The 17,326-nt window shown below is 26.0% G+C and overlaps 5 protein-coding genes across 5 annotated transcripts; all 5 read left to right on the forward strand.

The window, feature by feature from the left end:
- The first annotated feature begins 96 nt into the window (after positions 1–96).
- Positions 97–2,805, forward strand: DICPUDRAFT_48214 (uncharacterized protein). The gene is made up of 2 exons (XM_003288846.1): positions 97–2,075; positions 2,159–2,805. Exons 1-2 carry the CDS (start codon positions 236–238, stop codon positions 2,644–2,646), a joined length of 2,328 nt encoding a protein of 775 aa, XP_003288894.1. The 5' UTR covers positions 97–235; the 3' UTR covers positions 2,647–2,805.
- A 369-nt stretch (positions 2,806–3,174) lies between these two features.
- DICPUDRAFT_55714 (uncharacterized protein) lies at positions 3,175–4,468 on the forward strand. The gene is made up of 3 exons (XM_003288847.1): positions 3,175–3,247; positions 3,336–3,608; positions 3,684–4,468. The coding sequence occupies exons 2-3, from the start codon at positions 3,337–3,339 to the stop codon at positions 4,360–4,362; spliced, it is 951 nt and encodes a 316-aa protein (XP_003288895.1). The 5' UTR covers positions 3,175–3,247; position 3,336; the 3' UTR covers positions 4,363–4,468.
- A 953-nt stretch (positions 4,469–5,421) lies between these two features.
- DICPUDRAFT_98173 (uncharacterized protein) lies at positions 5,422–7,711 on the forward strand (the record flags this gene model as incomplete). Its single annotated transcript, XM_003288848.1, has 3 exons — positions 5,422–5,694; positions 5,840–5,988; positions 6,085–7,711. The coding sequence occupies 3 exons, from the start codon at positions 5,422–5,424 to the stop codon at positions 7,709–7,711; spliced, it is 2,049 nt and encodes a 682-aa protein (XP_003288896.1).
- Positions 7,712–8,949: 1,238 nt separating this feature from the next.
- Positions 8,950–9,895, forward strand: DICPUDRAFT_92192 (uncharacterized protein). Its single transcript, XM_003288849.1, has one exon. The coding sequence runs from the start codon at positions 9,100–9,102 to the stop codon at positions 9,646–9,648; it is 549 nt and encodes a 182-aa protein (XP_003288897.1). The 5' UTR covers positions 8,950–9,099; the 3' UTR covers positions 9,649–9,895.
- Positions 9,896–10,911: 1,016 nt separating this feature from the next.
- Positions 10,912–17,241, forward strand: DICPUDRAFT_34798 (uncharacterized protein; the record flags this gene model as incomplete). The annotated part of the gene is made up of 3 exons (XM_003288850.1): positions 10,912–11,296; positions 11,363–13,246; positions 13,313–17,241. Coding segments are annotated over 3 exons (6,198 nt in total), but the record flags the coding sequence as incomplete, so codon positions are not given.
- Between the last annotated feature and the right edge of the window lie 85 nt (positions 17,242–17,326).

Genomic DNA, 17,326 nt, shown 5'->3' on the forward strand with positions numbered 1-17,326 from the left:
TTATTTTATTTTATTTTATTTTATTTTATATTTTTTTATTTTTTAATTTTTTTTTTATTTTATATATTTTTTAATTTTATTTTATTTTTGCCGAAAAAGGCGTGATAGTTATGACATTTTATTTTTATTTATAGTTAAATAAATATAACTATTAAACTATTATTTATTTTTTTTGTAAAAAAAAAAAAATAAAAAAAAAACGCATGTAATTATTTTGCAGAAAATATAGCCAAAAATGTTAAATGTCGAAAAAAGAAATGTGGTGCTATCACCGCCAGTTAATTGGGAGCTGGATATCAGAGCAAAAAGAGATCTTTTAAGGTCTAAAGAGTGCCTTCATTTCATTTGTAATAACAATAATAATAATGATAGTATTATAGATAATAACAGCAGTATTAGTAATAACAATTTAAATGATATTATATCACATGTATTCGATAATATAATTTTATTAAATAGTAGTTTCACTAGTAGTGATGCTTTAAATAAAAAAGATTATTTATCAAATATTTTCAATTACGAACTGGACAATGATACTACACAAAATGATAATAGCATAAATAAAAATAGTTTAAAACAATATATACAAGTAGATAATTATTTAATACTGTGGAACTCCTCAGAAGTTATAACAAACTATTGTTATTGTCTTTATAGATTGTCAAATATAACAGAATTTGGATTAGAGTGCCCAGTACAGTATATATTGTTGGTTTCAGGTCCATCTTTAGTTAAACAGAGCAAATCGTGTGAACAGGTTGCAAAGTCATTCTCTTATTCGTTAAAGTACCCACTTGTTCAATATCATCTAAACAATTCAAAGAGTACGGAAGAGGTGGTTAAGGTGTTTGAAGATTTTGCCAATGGTTCTCTAAATATAGATAATAGTAATAATAAAAATAATAATAATAATAATATAGAAAACAGTGGTGTTATTGAATTACCATTAATCAATAATCAATCTACAAATGAGCAAGAAACTGAAGCTGGATCAATTAAAGAAAATAAACCGTTTGCAATAGAGTTTAAAGAGTTTTTATGGTCTCTAGTATTTGGGTATAAATATATCATTCAAGATATACAAAAGAGATACCCAGACTATTGGAATGACTGGGCAGATGGTTTTAGTTCAGGGAAAGCATTTTCAAAAACCCTATCTACGTCTGTGTTCTTATTTTTTGCGGTACTTTTGCCATCTATTGCTTTTGGTGTATTGAATCAGTCAAATACGGATGGAAAATTTAGTGTAGCTAAAACCATCATATCTCAGGGTTGTGGTGGCATGGTATTTGCGTTGCTTTCGGGGCAGCCTATGGTAGTACTTTTATCGACAGCACCATTAGCAATTTTTATCAAGATCACCTATTCAATATCGAGCGATAACAATTTAGATTTCTGGAGCCTCTATGCAATGATTGGTTTGTTTAATGGTATTTTCTTAATAATCTATTCAGTTTTGGGTCTAAGTAGATTAATGAAATACTCTTCAAGATTTATCGAAGAAACCTTTGCTGTGTTTATTACGATAGCCTTTCTTTATGATGGTATCAAACCAATTGTAGAGTTATTCATCGACTATCTTTATGATTGTGGTGATCCTGGATGCACTCAGAGCCACATTCCCATTTTTGCCCTATTACTCTCGCTTACAACCCTCTGGTTATGCTTCAAGCTTTCCAATTTTGGTTTTTCTCAGTTCTTCAACAGTACAGTTAGAAATGTTATATCTGATTATGCGTTATTCATTGGTGTTATCCTTTCGACATTCATTAGATACACTATTTTCTTACCATTGGACTATGAAGAATTTCCACACGATCTAGATAACCTGTTACATACTGAAATTCATTCTTTACCAGTCTGGAGTTACTTTTTAGCATTAGGTTTGGGTTTCCTTTTATCTCTTCTCTACTTTGTTGACCAAAATATTTCCAGTTCACTCGCCACAGCACCATCTCATAATTTAAAACGTTGGTCTGGTATGCATTTGGATTTATTTTTGGTTGCAATCATTAATATTGTATTATCATTTTTGGGTTTACCATGGGTTCACGGTGCATTACCTCATAGTTCTTGTATGTATAGTAATAATTAATAATAGTATTTATGTACTATGTAATATAATAGTTATTAATTAATCCATTTTTTATCTTTTTAGTGCATGTTAGAGCACTTGCTAATATTCAAACAATATTTTATAAGGATCACACAAAAGAGATCTTTATTTCAGTACAAGAAACCAGAGCAAGTGGGTTTATTTCGCATTTGCTTACATTTATTTGCATATTTTTGGTATCAAACGTACTCAAACTCATTCCTATTCCGGTGCTCTATGGTGTGTTTTGGTTTTTAGGTGTTAAAGCTTTAGTTGGTAATCAATTTTGGGATAGAATATTATTATTAATTACTGATCAAAACCTACATCCCCACTCAACAAGATCAAGATGCATAAAACAATCACATGTTCACCTATTCACATTAGTCCAAATAATCTGTTTATTAGTTTTCTGCTTCATCTCCTTTTATCCCAACCCATACCTCACTATTTTCTTCCCACTTTTCCTTACTATTTTAATTCCATTAAAAAACTATTTATTCCCAAAACTTTTCTCTAAAAATATAATTAATATACTGGATCATCACTAGAATTATTATTTAAAAAAATAGAAATAAATAAATTTGGTATAGTGGTAATTTAGTATTTATTAATAATCATATTTATAATAAAAATAATCATCACTATAGCTTTTAGATATCTGTGGTGTTTTTAAAATAAATTATATATAATGTTTATTCCAAAAACCCACACATCTATATGTATTACTAAATATTATTTTTTTTTAAATTTTTTTTCTTTTGGTTTTTTTTTGGTTTTTCATATGAAAATGACTCGTTGATTCTTATCAGACTAAAAGACAACTGGTTATGAATAATAATTATAACAATTTAAGTATTGTACCAATTAAGTTCTATTTGTTTCCATAGAATATTCCGTTTACAGATTATTTTTTAATTTTTTTTTTAATTTTTTTTTTTATAATTTTTATTTTTTTAAAAATTAAATTTTTTTTTTTTTTTATTTTTTTTCATTTTTTTTTTTATTATTTTTTGAAAAATCTATTTTTTTTAAAAAAAAAAAAAACCATGTTTTCAAATAAATTATTAAGAGTTTCACTCAGCTCATTAAAGTGTAATAACTTGTTTTTAAATTATAACAACAGCAGAAAATCTGTTTTTCAAAATAAAGGTAGATATTATTTTATTTATTATATAAACAATTTGTTTTTTTTTTTATTTAATAATAAAATTTTGAAATCATATTAATTAATATAAAGAATGAAATCTGAAAATATTAAAATTTTAACTATTGCTGCCTCTCTTGGTTTATCAGTTGCTGTCACTGCTTTTTTATTTAGATACTATTCAGGTCAAAATAATTTATCATCATTCGATACAAAAGAAAGTACCACTACTACTACCTCCACTACTAATGCACCAACTACTACTACCTCCACTACTAGTAGCGCTCCATCCACTACCACTGTAGCTGAAAAGAAACCAATCATTATTGATATTGAAGAAATGAATGCTAAATGTGGTTTTTGCAGGTAATTTATTGTTTATATTTATTAAAATTAAAATAAAGTTAAATTCTAATAGTTTTTTTTTTTTTTAAAAAATAGACCAGAAATGACTGATGTTAATAGAAAATCACCAAATAATTCAATTCATACATATTCAAGACACTTCTTTATGTGTACAGGTATTCCATCAGAAGAATGGCCATCAAAATTATATACAGCCACACCATATTTAGAACAATTTGCAGCAGTTTTCAAAAATAATGGTGAAAACCCAAAAAGCCCATTCGTCATTAATGGTACCGATATTGCACCAACTCAAAAAGATACCCTTGATATCATTATTTTCCCAGAAATGGTTAAATTAGTTAATATCACTCCAGAACAAATGGAACAAGTATTGAAATACTTTTTAGATCACGACACCATCGATTCAGATTTCCCATCATCAGTTCAATTAGAATCCATCAAAGGTAAATACATCTTTGTTTGCACCCACAAACAAAAAGATGAACGTTGTGGTTACTGTGGCCCAATTTTAGTTGATCAATTAAAAGAAGAAATCAAAAACAAAGGTTTAGAAAATGACATTCAAGTATTTGGTACTTCTCATGTTGGTGGTCACAAATATGCTGGTAATCTTTTAATCTTCCCACCAGGAAATTGGTATGGTTATGTCACTCCACAAGATGTCAGTGCTATGGTCGACTCCGCTATCTCTGGTGAAGTAGTCCAAAGATTAAGCAGAGGTACCATGGGTCTCAATTATGATAAAAATTAAATTACCATATATTTAATTTAATAATTATCATAATATTAAACACATCACGCGATGTAATAATAATTGATTTTTTAAAATAAAATTTTTTCCAATTATATTTACACTCAAACAATAATCAGTATCTAATTTTTTTTCTTTTTATATTAACGGTGTTTTTTTGTTATATTCCAATTTTTAATTTTCTTTTTGTGTTAAACTTTTTTTTTTAAAATGATAGAAAAGATAGAGTTTTAATCAATATTTAGTCCTGGATGATATGATTAAACACCAAATGGGAGATAGTTTAAATCAGACTTTGGTTCTCTTCCTTTGTTAAAATTTCTTGATTTTAAAGAAACAAGTCCAAATAAAAGAGTGGGTTAGTAGTACACAGATGATCCGGGTCCAAATGAGGTTTCAGAGTAGATTTGAAGTATTTAAAAAAAAAAAAAACTTTTTAAAAGAATGGTTTAAATTTTCAATAATTATACAAATTAAATAAAAGGGCAATTTTAATTAAAAATTCAAATAATTTTTGATTTCAAATAATTTTTTTTTTTTTTTTTCATTTAATACTAATCCACATATCTTTAATAATAGATTATTTATTTTGGTTTTTTTTTTCTCTTTTTTAGATTTATTTTTTATTTAATTTTTTTTTTTAAAAAAATATTTTAATTTTTTAAAAGATCAATAAAAGAATTCATTTGAAAAAAACCAAAAAAAGAAAAAAAAAAATGAAAAAAATAGAAAAAATAAATAAATAAATTAAAATAATTTCCATTTCGAGATCTTAAAATTTTTTTTTTTTTTTTTTTTTTTAAATAATTTTTATAAATATAAATAAATTTTTTTTTTCTTTTAAACATAAACAATTTTAAAATAATAAACAATTATTATAGAAAAATAAAACAATTTTTAATAAATAATAATATATAAATAAATAATTAAAAAATTAAATTTATTGAATATATACATTTAAAACTTCAATTATTATTTTTATTTATAATTTAAAGCACTTTATATTTTATTTGTAAATATATAATAGTTTTATGAAAATAAATTAAACGAACAAACAAAATGACGGATATTTTAAATAATGATTTCGTTGATAAAGATAGCAAGAAAAAGAAGCAGATTTTCGTTGCTCAAGAACATCAAGCAGATTCACTCGAAAAATCAAAAAATTTATTGAAAAAACAACAAAACAAAGATGAAGATTCAGAATTATTACCATTGGAAAATGAATGGTCATTTTGGGAAGATCACTACACAAACAATAACAATTCAATTGCTTCAATTGATGAATATTTAAATGCTTTAAAACAATTATATTCATTTTCAACAATTCAAGTAAGTAATATTTTTATTTAATTTATATTTAAAATTAATTAAATTAATTAATATTTAATTTTTTTTTTTTTTTTTTTTTTTTTTTTATTTTTAATTAAATTTTATATTTTTAAAAAAAAAAATTTCTTTTATTCAAAAAAAAAAGGAATTTTGGTTAAGCTTTAATAGAATACCAAATATTTCAAAGTTACCAAATAATTCATGCTTTCATTTATTCAAAAAAGGAACAAGACCAATTTGGGAAGAAAATGAAGAGGGTGGTGAATTTGTTTTAAAAGTTAAAAAATTTCAAACGTAAAGATTTATTTGTTTTAAAATTATTTATTTATTTTTAAAATTAGAATTTTTTATTTACTTATTATTTTTAATTTTTTTATATTAATTTCATAGTGATGAAATCTGGAATGAGTTGGTATTATCTGTAGTTGGGGAGCAGTTCAGTTCATACTTACCTGATAACGATGATATTTGTGGTATTTCTATTAGAAAGAAACAAGGTACCGATTTCAATATGATTCATATTTGGAACAAGAATACCAATGGTAGAGAGGACATCCCAAGAGCTATTAAACATTTATTCCCACTTTTATTGGATGAGTGTATGCAAACATTCTACAGAGAGCATGGAAATAAACCACAGCAAGCATTACCATCTCAACAACAAATTCGTATGCAACAATTAAAGAATATGAATAAATCTGCATCTGTATTAAAGCCATCATCAAATGCATTTGTTCCACGTAAAACTGTTCGTTTCAGTTTACCAAAATCAAAATCAGAATCAGTTATTGCCAGCCCAACATCAACTAGAAATTCAAGTGATAATAAGCAATCAAAGAAATTAATATCAACCGAAGAAGCCTCACCAGGTAATTTTGATTTAAAGCCAATCCTTTCAAACAAAACCGCCAAAATACCTGTTTCTATGGGCCAAATTAAAGATTTAAAACCAAAACCAATTAATTTTGATGATTTTAATCAAGAGGATGAAGGCTTAAGAGACGACTGGGTCGAAGAAAAGAATAAAGAATTTGAAAAAGAAATAGAAAAAGAAATAAAAAAAGAAGTTGAGAAAGAAATACAAAAAAGAAGACCTGAAGGTGTTGAAGACTCTGAACTAGAAGAAGAGGAGTTGGGTCATGAATACTCTCCAATTGCAAATGATGAAATCGTTCCAAATTTATCATATAACAATTATAAGGATGAAGTTGTACCAGAAACAAATCAAAATGATAATGAAGATTTAATCCACCATGGCTATAGTGACGAAACCGAATTACCTGAGCTAAAGAAACAAAAAATCAATTTTGACTTTGATCCAGCCGAAATATTGAATGATCCAGTAAGCAACCTCGAAAAATTAGTTCAAGAAGAAGAAGAAGAAGAAGAAGAAGAAGAACTACCAAAGAAAAAGAAGAGACAACAAAAAAAGAAACAACAAAAAAAACAAAAACCAATTGAACAAGAACCAGTCAATGAATCAATTGATAACGAAAATGGTGCTCTCGATGATTTATTAAGTGAAAAGGAAATTAAACAATTAAATGAATTTCTTAATCAAGAAAAACAACAAGAGCAAGAACAACAATTAAAAGAAACTAAAGATTTGTTAGAAAAAGACTTGGTTCAAGATGAAAAAGACATTGATGAAAAATTAGAAAAGGAACAATTAGAAAAAAGTATTGACAAGGATATTGACGACATTGTCGATGAATTATCAGAAAGTGAAATCGATGAAGAATTAAATGAAGAAATTGACTCATGGGAACAAGAATTAGGTATTGAAGATCCAGGCCATATATTCCGTGAAGGCTTTAAAAGTGAATATAAAGATGAACTCAAAAAAAATTTAAAAGAAGATATAAAAGAGGTAGTTAAAGAAGAAATTAACGAAATTGTTGAAAATTCAAAAAAACAACAAAGACAACAAGAATCAAAAGAAAAAGAAAAACAAAAGCATGGAATTAAATATGACATCCTATCCGACCAACCAACCATCGAAGAAGAAGAATGGTAAATAAAATATATTATTTGATTAAAACCATCCTTTAAAAAAAAGAACAAAAAATAAAAAATTTTTAAAACCAAAAAAAAATAATAAAAAATAAAAAAATGTAAATTCTTTTGGATTCACCCAACATTATAGTCAATTGATTTATCGTTTTTAAAGTATAAATATAGAAATAGCAGTGATTAAAAAAAAAAATTTGGGTATTTTAAAACCCAAAAACAAGTTAATTTTTTTTATTTTTTTTTTTTTATTTTAATTATTTTTTTTATTTTTTTTTTTTATTTTTTTTTATTTTTTTTTAATTTTTTTTTTTTTCAATATTTTGGGATATCAACTTTAATTTAAATAACATAGCTGTTAAATAGAAATAATAATAATAATAAAATAATAAATTTATTTAAAACTAAATTGTTTTTTTTATTTTATTTTATTTTCTTTTTTTATGAAAAATTGTATATAACTTCACAAAATTCTATAAATCATAAAAAAGAATAAAATTAATAAATTAAATAATTAGGAATTAATGTATGTATAATAATTATATTTTTATTCATAAAATAGTAATAATATACCACACACACACACACCAAGACAAACAACACTTTTTAAAAAAAAATAAAAAATAAAAAAAAATAAATAAAAAAATAAAAAATAATTATTTATTTTGTTTAATTTTTTTTTATTTTTTTTATTATATATAATTTTTTATTTTTTTTTTATGTATCTTTTTATTTTATATTTTTTATATTTAAACTAAATATTTTATAATTAAAAAAAATTCCATTTTCACATTCTGAACAACAAACGAAAATAAATAAAACAACATATAAATGATACAAAAAGTAGATAGATAGAACATATTGTTTAATTTTTTTTTTTTTTTTTTTTTTATGCAAAAATATAATATTATATTAATATTAACATTATTTTTTATTTTTTTTGTGAAATTCTAACTTTAAAAATCTTTAGATAGAGTTGTAAAATTAAATTCAAATATATAACTAATAATAAAAATAATAATAGCAGTATTTAAAACATACAAACCTAACATTAAACATACAAAAACTCACCATAAACCACTTTCTGCAATAATAAAATAATAATAGTAATAATATAAACATAATTTTTATTTAAATTATATATTTTTTTTTTTTTTTTAATTAAATATTTTATTATTTTAATATTGTTTTTTTTTTTTTTCCTCAAAATAATAAATTCTTTCATATTAATTGTAAAATAAAACTGTTGTATTCATATATAAACAAAAAAAATAAAAATAAAAAGAATAATTAAACTTTTATAAACAAAAAATTTGTAATAATCACTATCATCTTCATATCAATAATAAAATAATTATCATAATAATAAAAACACTTTAAAAAGAAGAAGAAGAAATGGATCCACTTGATGAATATGATAGTTTTAAATATATTACAAAGGGTGCACCAAAGGTAGAAAATATACTAAACTATGACATTAAGGAAATATTAAAATCGCCATATTTTTGGGGAACATTAGCAGCTGGAGCTGGTTTGGCATATTGTTATATATTTGGTCAAGATGATGAAGATGTAAATGGTAGTAATAACAATGGAAATGGTGTAAATAACTATATAAATGATAACTTTAATCACTCTCAAGCCCATCATAATCACCCGCAACATGTATACCCCTCATCAGTTCCAGTGGGCTCACATACTACCACAACAACTACAACAACTACAACAACAAGTAGCTTATTACCACCACCACCGGCAACAATAGCACCATCCAAATTGAAAAACAAAAATGGTGAACCTCTTTCGATCGAGGAGCAAAATTTATTATTATTAAAAGAGAATACCTATCTTAAAAACGAGAACAGGGATCTTCGAAATTGGGTTAGTAACCAACTTAACAATATTAGCGATAGAATGGGAAAAAATGCAAATCGATTTGGATAGAGAAAAATATTGTCATATTTGTGAAGAAAATGAAAAACAAGTTTGTTGGAGAGAATGTGGCCATAGACTTTGTGGAAGATGTGCAACTTTAATCAAAAAATCATCCAGTCCTCAATGTTCAATTTGCAGAACCTCCGTATCTGAATTTTACATGGCATGGAATACCTAGTTACTAGGTACGATTGACCACCCAAGCGAAAATATACTTTTTAAATTAATAAATAAAATTTAATTAATTTATAATCGTAAAAAAAAAAAAAAAAGATTTTATTTTTTATTTTATTTTGGGATAACATATTTATTATATCAAAAAATATAATCTATTTACATATTTGGAAAATGAATACAAATAATAATAGCAACAAAAATAGTAATAGTTCATTTACTTTATATTCAACCGAACCAAAGTATAAAAAACAAAAAACAGATGTAAAAGGTGCCTAAAAATTCATTTGTATGATCATTACCAAAAAACAATTATTATTTTATTATATTGGTGGCTTTCAATTGAACTGGTAATGCAGTTTATTGATCAATAAAAACGTAAAACTAATTTTAAAGTTTGTGAAATTAAATATGGTCAAAATGGACCATGTTTCAGCAATAGCATGTCAGTGTAAAAAGAATAACACTTTTTGTCCTAAACAACATTCCTGAACCAATATTAAAAGAAAATGAATTAAAAAGAGAATCAAATAAAAAAACAAAATCAAATGAAGAAGTTTAAAATAAAAAAGGGACTTTACAAAGAGTAGATTTAAAAAAATAAAAATAAAAAAAAAAAATTTTAAGTTTTTTAAAAAAAAAAGGGCCATATTATTATTTTTTTTTATTTTTTAAAGATATTAACTTAAAAAAAAATATTAACTTAAAAAAAAAGTTGGGGGTGGCCCTTTTTTTTTTTTAAAAAACTTAAAATTATACTAAAGATATTTTATTTTTTGACCCTTTATATAAAGTTTTTTTTTATTTTTTTTATTTACTTTATAAAAAATTGTAATATTAATCGTAAATCATTTATTATTATTTTTCTTGTTTTTTTTTTATTTTTATATATTATTTAGTTTTTTTTGTAAAAGTCAATAATACAAAATAACCCATCAAATAAATAACCAAAGTTTGAAACAATGTCGAATCAACCAGGTAAGAAACCCACTTTACGACGCAATTATTTTATATAATAATTATAAAACAAAAATACTAATTAATTGTTAATAATTTGAAATATATTTTGTTTCCATTTATTATTTATTTATTTTAATAGAAGCACCTAAACCATCGATTAGTAAATTAGCTAGTATGTTTAATAAACCAGCAGCAGAAACAGTACCACAAAAAGCTACACCAAATTTTAAAATACCAGCAAAAAAACCATTAGCACAAACAACAGCACCAACAAATGCAGCAGGTTCAACAACAACAGAATCAGCAAATAATAGAATAGAGCAAATTAAATCGACATCTACTAATATAGCAGGAGCAGGTTCTTCATCACCATCATCACCATCACCTTCAACATCATCACCAATTATAAATTCTACACAACAACCAATTAAAAGTAATATATCACCTATTTCGAGTCTTAAAACTTCACCAATATTAAAGTCAGCTGCTAATAGTTCAGAGCCATCAACACCATCTTTTAAAGGTTTTGCATTAAAGAAATCACCATCAAATAGTGAAAATATTTCATCACAACCATCTCCACCATTAGCTGGTAACCGTGCATTTCCATTAAAACCAGCTGCATCATCAGCTCCAAATACACCAGCATTTAAAGGTGCAGCAGGTCTTAAAAAATCACCATCAAACAGTGAAAGTATCTCATTATCATCACCAACCACAACCCCAACTACACAATCACCAAATACACAATCACCAACTTTAGCACCAACCAAAGAAAATAATACAACAAATGAAACCACACCAATATCATCAAGCAATACTACACCAACTATTTCACCTATTTCAGTTAGACCACAAACATTAGTTTATGTATTACCACCACTTGATTCAAAAGAAGAACCAAAGGAACCAATTAAAACACCACAACCAGCACAACCTATTAAAAAATTACAACCACAAATTAAAAAAGAAGAAACATCAAAACCAATTAATAATGAACTTTTAAATAATAATGTTTCAAAATTATCTAGTGAAACCATCCAAAAAGAAAAAAGAGGTGAATTTGTAAGAGTTTTATCCAACATAAAAGGTGATTTTAGTTCATTAACAGTACAACGTGGTGATATTTTAGAAATTAAAGAAAAGGGCGAAAAAGATACCTATTTTGGTTCAAATGGTTTTAAAAGTGGCTCATTCTCAATTTCAAATACCAAACTACTATATCCAAAGAGTCATGATCCACCAGCAGATTCTCAAAAAGTTGTTGCCATCAAAGATATTAGAACTAGTAATAACTATACTGTAATTAGGGGTGATGTTTTATCAATATTAGAAAAGAAATCTGACAAAGTTTATTCTGGTCGTGTCAAAGTAGGTTTGGATGGATGGGGTGAAATGGTAGATTTCCCAGCAGATTCAGTACGTAATATTAATGATAAGGAATATCAATTATTTAGTGATCTTTTAGATGTAGTCATCGAAGTTTCAGAACAGCTCATGGATCCAGAATCATTTTCAACTTCATCTCCACGTTCAAATAGTACAACAAGTAAAATATCAGAAAAACAAATTGAAAAGAATCAATTGGTCCTTAGAGATAGAGTAAAGAGTGTTCAAACTGTTAGAGAAAAAATATTAAACTCTGAAAATTCTGACCCAGCTCTTCATGCTACTCTCAGAAAAGAAATCGAAATTACTAGAGCCTTTTTATCAAACGAATTTTATATTGTTGATGACAATGGTGAAATTTTAACTCACGACAACGAATCACCAATGAAACTATTAAAGTATCATTATCAAATGTACGAAAAGAAAAAAGATACATCATCTGGTTCATCTTCATCAGTATCAACTGGTTCAGCAGCATCATCATCATCAAAATCATCTTTAACATTAGCATCACAAACTGGTAATCAAAGCTCCAGTGGAAATTTACATTCATCTAGTGTTTTATCTCAATCTATTAATTCATCTTCATCAGCATCAAACTCAACATCGACATCAAACTCTCAAGATGGTATTCATAAGAAACAATGGGACTATGGTCAAATTCTTTGCGATATTAAATTAAATAAATGTACATTACCAGCTAAAAAGAATTACGAATTTTATTTCTCATTATACAATTTCTCGCAATCAAGATATATTACTGAACAAGTCAAAGCTGAATGGGATACAGTTGCAAATCAAAATGCATCATTTAGATTCTTACTTAAAAATATAGAACCATCTGATATCACCGAGGATATTTGTTTCCTATGTAAAGTTGTTCGTAAAGGTCCATTCAAGGATGTAGATGAAAATAAGGATCTTAAAAAAGGTACAAACACTGATTTTAGAAGACCATTTGCATTTGCATGTATTTCTGCTCCAAATTTATTAGTTGAAAATCAAATCGGTTTAGAAAGAACCTCAAATTTACAATTTTATTCAACAAACTCAACTGATATTTCAATTTCTCAAATACCAGATTGTAAGTATTTTTTTTTTTTTTTTATAAAAATTAAATATCATATTAATTAATTTTTTAAAATTTTAGTTATTATGAAAAATTCAGATGATGAAATTAAAAAACATTTAGATTTAGTACCAAAAGCAACATCAGGTTTACCACAATCAATATTACCAATTTCATTAAGTTTTTATGATCAAACATTTGATAGTTTTTCAAGTAAATTCCCTCAATATAATCAATTAACCAAAGTAGAAAAATTAGAACACAAAATTGTATTCTCTGAAAAGATTCACAAATTTTATATGACATTAGATAGCGGTAAATTTGCCCAAGGTAAAAAAATGGAAGTTATAATCAAGGTACGTTTGGAAGATGGTGAATACTTGGAGAACTGTATTTCATTAGGAAGCGGTTCTAATTATGTTTCAGAAATTCATACAACTACAGTTCTCTTAAATAATGGTACCAGCATTTGGAATGAATCTATTCATTTTAATATTCCTGAAAAGCATTTCCCAAAAGCACATATTTTATTCTTTGTTAAAAACCGTTCAAACACCTCATCAAAGGAAAAGAATTCTTTAGTTGGTTTCTCTTGTATCAAATTGGGTAATGAGGACTCTACTGTAATCTCTAATGGTGACCATGTCTTACAAATGTTTAAATTAACATCAATTGATCAAATTCCACCTATTTCAAGCTATATTGATTTTAACTCAAATAATAGTAGCTCAAATAACTCTGCAAACTCATCCAACTCATCTCCACAAACTGGTGATAAGAAAGAAAAAGATAAACACTCAATCATTAAAAAGAATGAAACATTAAAAATCAAATCTTTACTTCACTCAAGCGATTTTATTCAACACCAATCCGTCATTCAGCTTCTCAATTGGAGAAATAATAAGAATATCATCTCGATTTTCGACAGATTTAAATTTGTTGATCCAATTCAAATTATGAGAAATCTTAACAAAATTTTAGACAGTTTATTATCTATTTTCGATTTATTCTCAAATACTTCATCAGATAACCCCAAGGCTCCAAATGAAAATACTTTAATGGTTTACAATACTCTTGTTTTTGTTATGGGCTTATTGACCGATGAAAGAACCAATCGTTTCAAACATTTTAAAAGTGAAATGGACCATTATATTGTAGAACAATTCTCAATCGCAAATACACACAAACATCTTTTAAGATGTATTTCAAATTCTATCAAAGATATATCAAGTAAAGAAACCGCTAAAATGTCAAATACACTCAAAACTTTAGAATTTATGTTTAGAATTATTACTAAATCACGTTTGGTTTACACTAGAGAAAAAGGTTCCTCACCAGAAGAAGAATCACAATGGAAAGATGACCTTAGAGAGTTCTTAGGTTTATTAAACAAATTAATGTCAAATAGTAATCAAACTCTTTTAATTGTTCCACAAACATTTGCTATTAAAAACTTTGCGGTTATTATGAAAGGTTTAGGTAACTTTTTCACCCACACCGAGCTCTGTATTATTTTATCAGACTTTATGGAAACTGTTTATTATAGTGATAAAAATTTCTACCAATTAAAACTTACTGTTTACCACAAGATTCTTTCAACCCAGCTACCAATTGGTCCAGATACTTATCAACACTTATTACCAGCATTGGTTTCAACTATCGATCAGCATTTAAATAAGGGTGAGGAGTTAAGACTTGCAAACCAATTGCTTGCTTTGCTTTTAGAATCGATTCAATCATTAGAAGATGTTCAAGATAGAAACAAAGCTTTAAATATTGTTGCCATTATATTTAGTAAAATGTTTTCTCTAGTAGATACCTGCTTATCAAATTTAGTAAATGAAATTCTTTTTGGTGGTGGCTCTTCTATTAATATTAATACCGAAAATACCTTTTTAGTTTCAAATTTCTACACCACTATTCATTATTTCTTAAAGCATGATGGTGGTTACAAATATTCAAACCTTTTAGAGAAATATATGGAAGAAACATTAAAAGAAGAAAAGAACATCAAAGTATTTATTAAAAAATTATTAAAAATATTGGAAGGTTTCCTTAGCAAACTTGTTTACTCACTTAAATGGCCAACACTCAATCTTTTCCAATACCAAGTTACCATTTCAACACTTGAAACCATTGAACCATATTGCATCAAATACTTTAGCGATTCAAATGATTGGGCATTATTATTTAATGTTAAATTTGCATTTTTAAATACACCAACATTGAAATTAAGCGAAAATAGAATTAATAGACTAAACTACATCAAGACCGAATTGGATAGTATTCGTATCAATATATTAAATTCAATTTCCTCAACATGGGACTATGTCAATAAAATGCAAATTCAAAACCAGCTTTATCAAAATATAGTTGTTCATTTATTATACTCACTATTAAATGGTAATAATCAAGTTAATGAATTTGCTCAAAACTTTTTCTATTTAATTATGAAGAATGAATTTAATGAAAACAAATCATTAAAGAAGGTCGAAAGCAAAACTATTGAAGTTTTAGATAAAATTACAATTAGAGAAAGAATTTGTGACGAAGAAATCTTTAAAAACTTTTTAATGAAACGTTTAACCAACTCCATCGATAGTGACCATTGTTCATTTAATAAAGAGGCCAAATCTTTCATTTCAAATATTATTCAATTACTTTCATTACTTTTCGAATTTAGAACATTGCCCACCGATCGTGCCTTTGAAGAAGAAAGAACCATTGCAACACTTAAAATGATGGAATACTTTAAAGATAGAAAAGATACTTATATTAAATATCTTTACGAGTTATTAAATCAACATTTAACCAATGGATACTTTACAGAAGCAGGTTTTACTTTACTTTTACATTCAGATCTTTACGAGTGGAATAGCGAACAAATTATACCAATCTATAATTTAAATTTGGCTGGTAACAACCAACCAATTATGATGCCACAAGAAACAGCCACCGAACGTAAAGTACGTTTAATGAAATTGGCAATTCAATATTTAGATAAAGGTCAAGTATGGGAAAGATGTATTACTTTGTTACAAGATTTAAAACAACATTATGAAGAAACATTTAATTACAAAGGTTTATCAGAAGCATGTTTACAAGAAGCCGAATTTTATGAAAAGATTTTAAATACAGAACGTTTCTTCTCTGAATACTTTAGAGTAGGTTATTATGGCAAGAAATTCCCAGTTTCTATTCAAGGTAAAGAGTTCCTTTATAAAGGTTTCGAATTAGAAAGATTACCAGATTTTACACAAAGAATTCTATCCAAATTCCCTGATGCAGAGTTATTAAAGACAACTAGTGAACCAACAGTCGAAATTCAAAACTCTGATGGCCAATACCTTTTAATTACTATTGTTAACCCATCAAACCAAGAGGAGGTAGAAAAGAGACAGAAACAAATTATTTTAGGTACACCAAACAATTCTAAAAACTATATCAAAAGAAATGATGTCAATGTTTTCGTTTATTCAAAACCATTCGAAAAAGCTTCAGGTGCAGTTTTAACAAGTAATAATAAGTTTGGTGATCTTTGGATTAAAAATCATTTCTTATTTACACATTCTAGCTTCCCAACTATTCATCGTCGTGCTGAGGTTATAAAGAAACAAGTTGTTGACCTCTCACCAATCGAAAATGCTATAAATTCAGTTTTCACCAAAAATGAAGAACTTGATGAAATGGTCAAGAAATATGAAAAGAATCCACAATTAAACTTAAATCCTTTAGCTATGGCATTAAATGGTATGATTGATGCTGCTGTTAATGGTGGTATTAGTCTTTATAAAGAAGCCTTTTATCAAGTTGCAGAGGCATATCGTCCACAAAAACAATTCCTTTCAAAATTATCATCTGAACTTACAAGACAATCAAATATCTTGGAATGCGGTCTTCAAATTCATTCAAAGAGATGTCCAGATGAATTACGTGGTTTACATGAAAAATTAGAATCATTCTTCCCAAAACTTCAAAGTGAAATAGAATCAATCCAAAAATTAATTTAAATAATAAATAAATAATTGTAATAATAAATTTAAAATAAATATATACATATAATTTTTTTTAAGAAAAAACAATACAATAAATAAA

This window comes from Dictyostelium purpureum (assembly GCF_000190715.1).
Source record: "Dictyostelium purpureum unplaced genomic scaffold DICPUscaffold_152, whole genome shotgun sequence".
Classification (NCBI taxonomy): Eukaryota; Evosea; class Eumycetozoa; order Dictyosteliales; family Dictyosteliaceae; genus Dictyostelium; species Dictyostelium purpureum.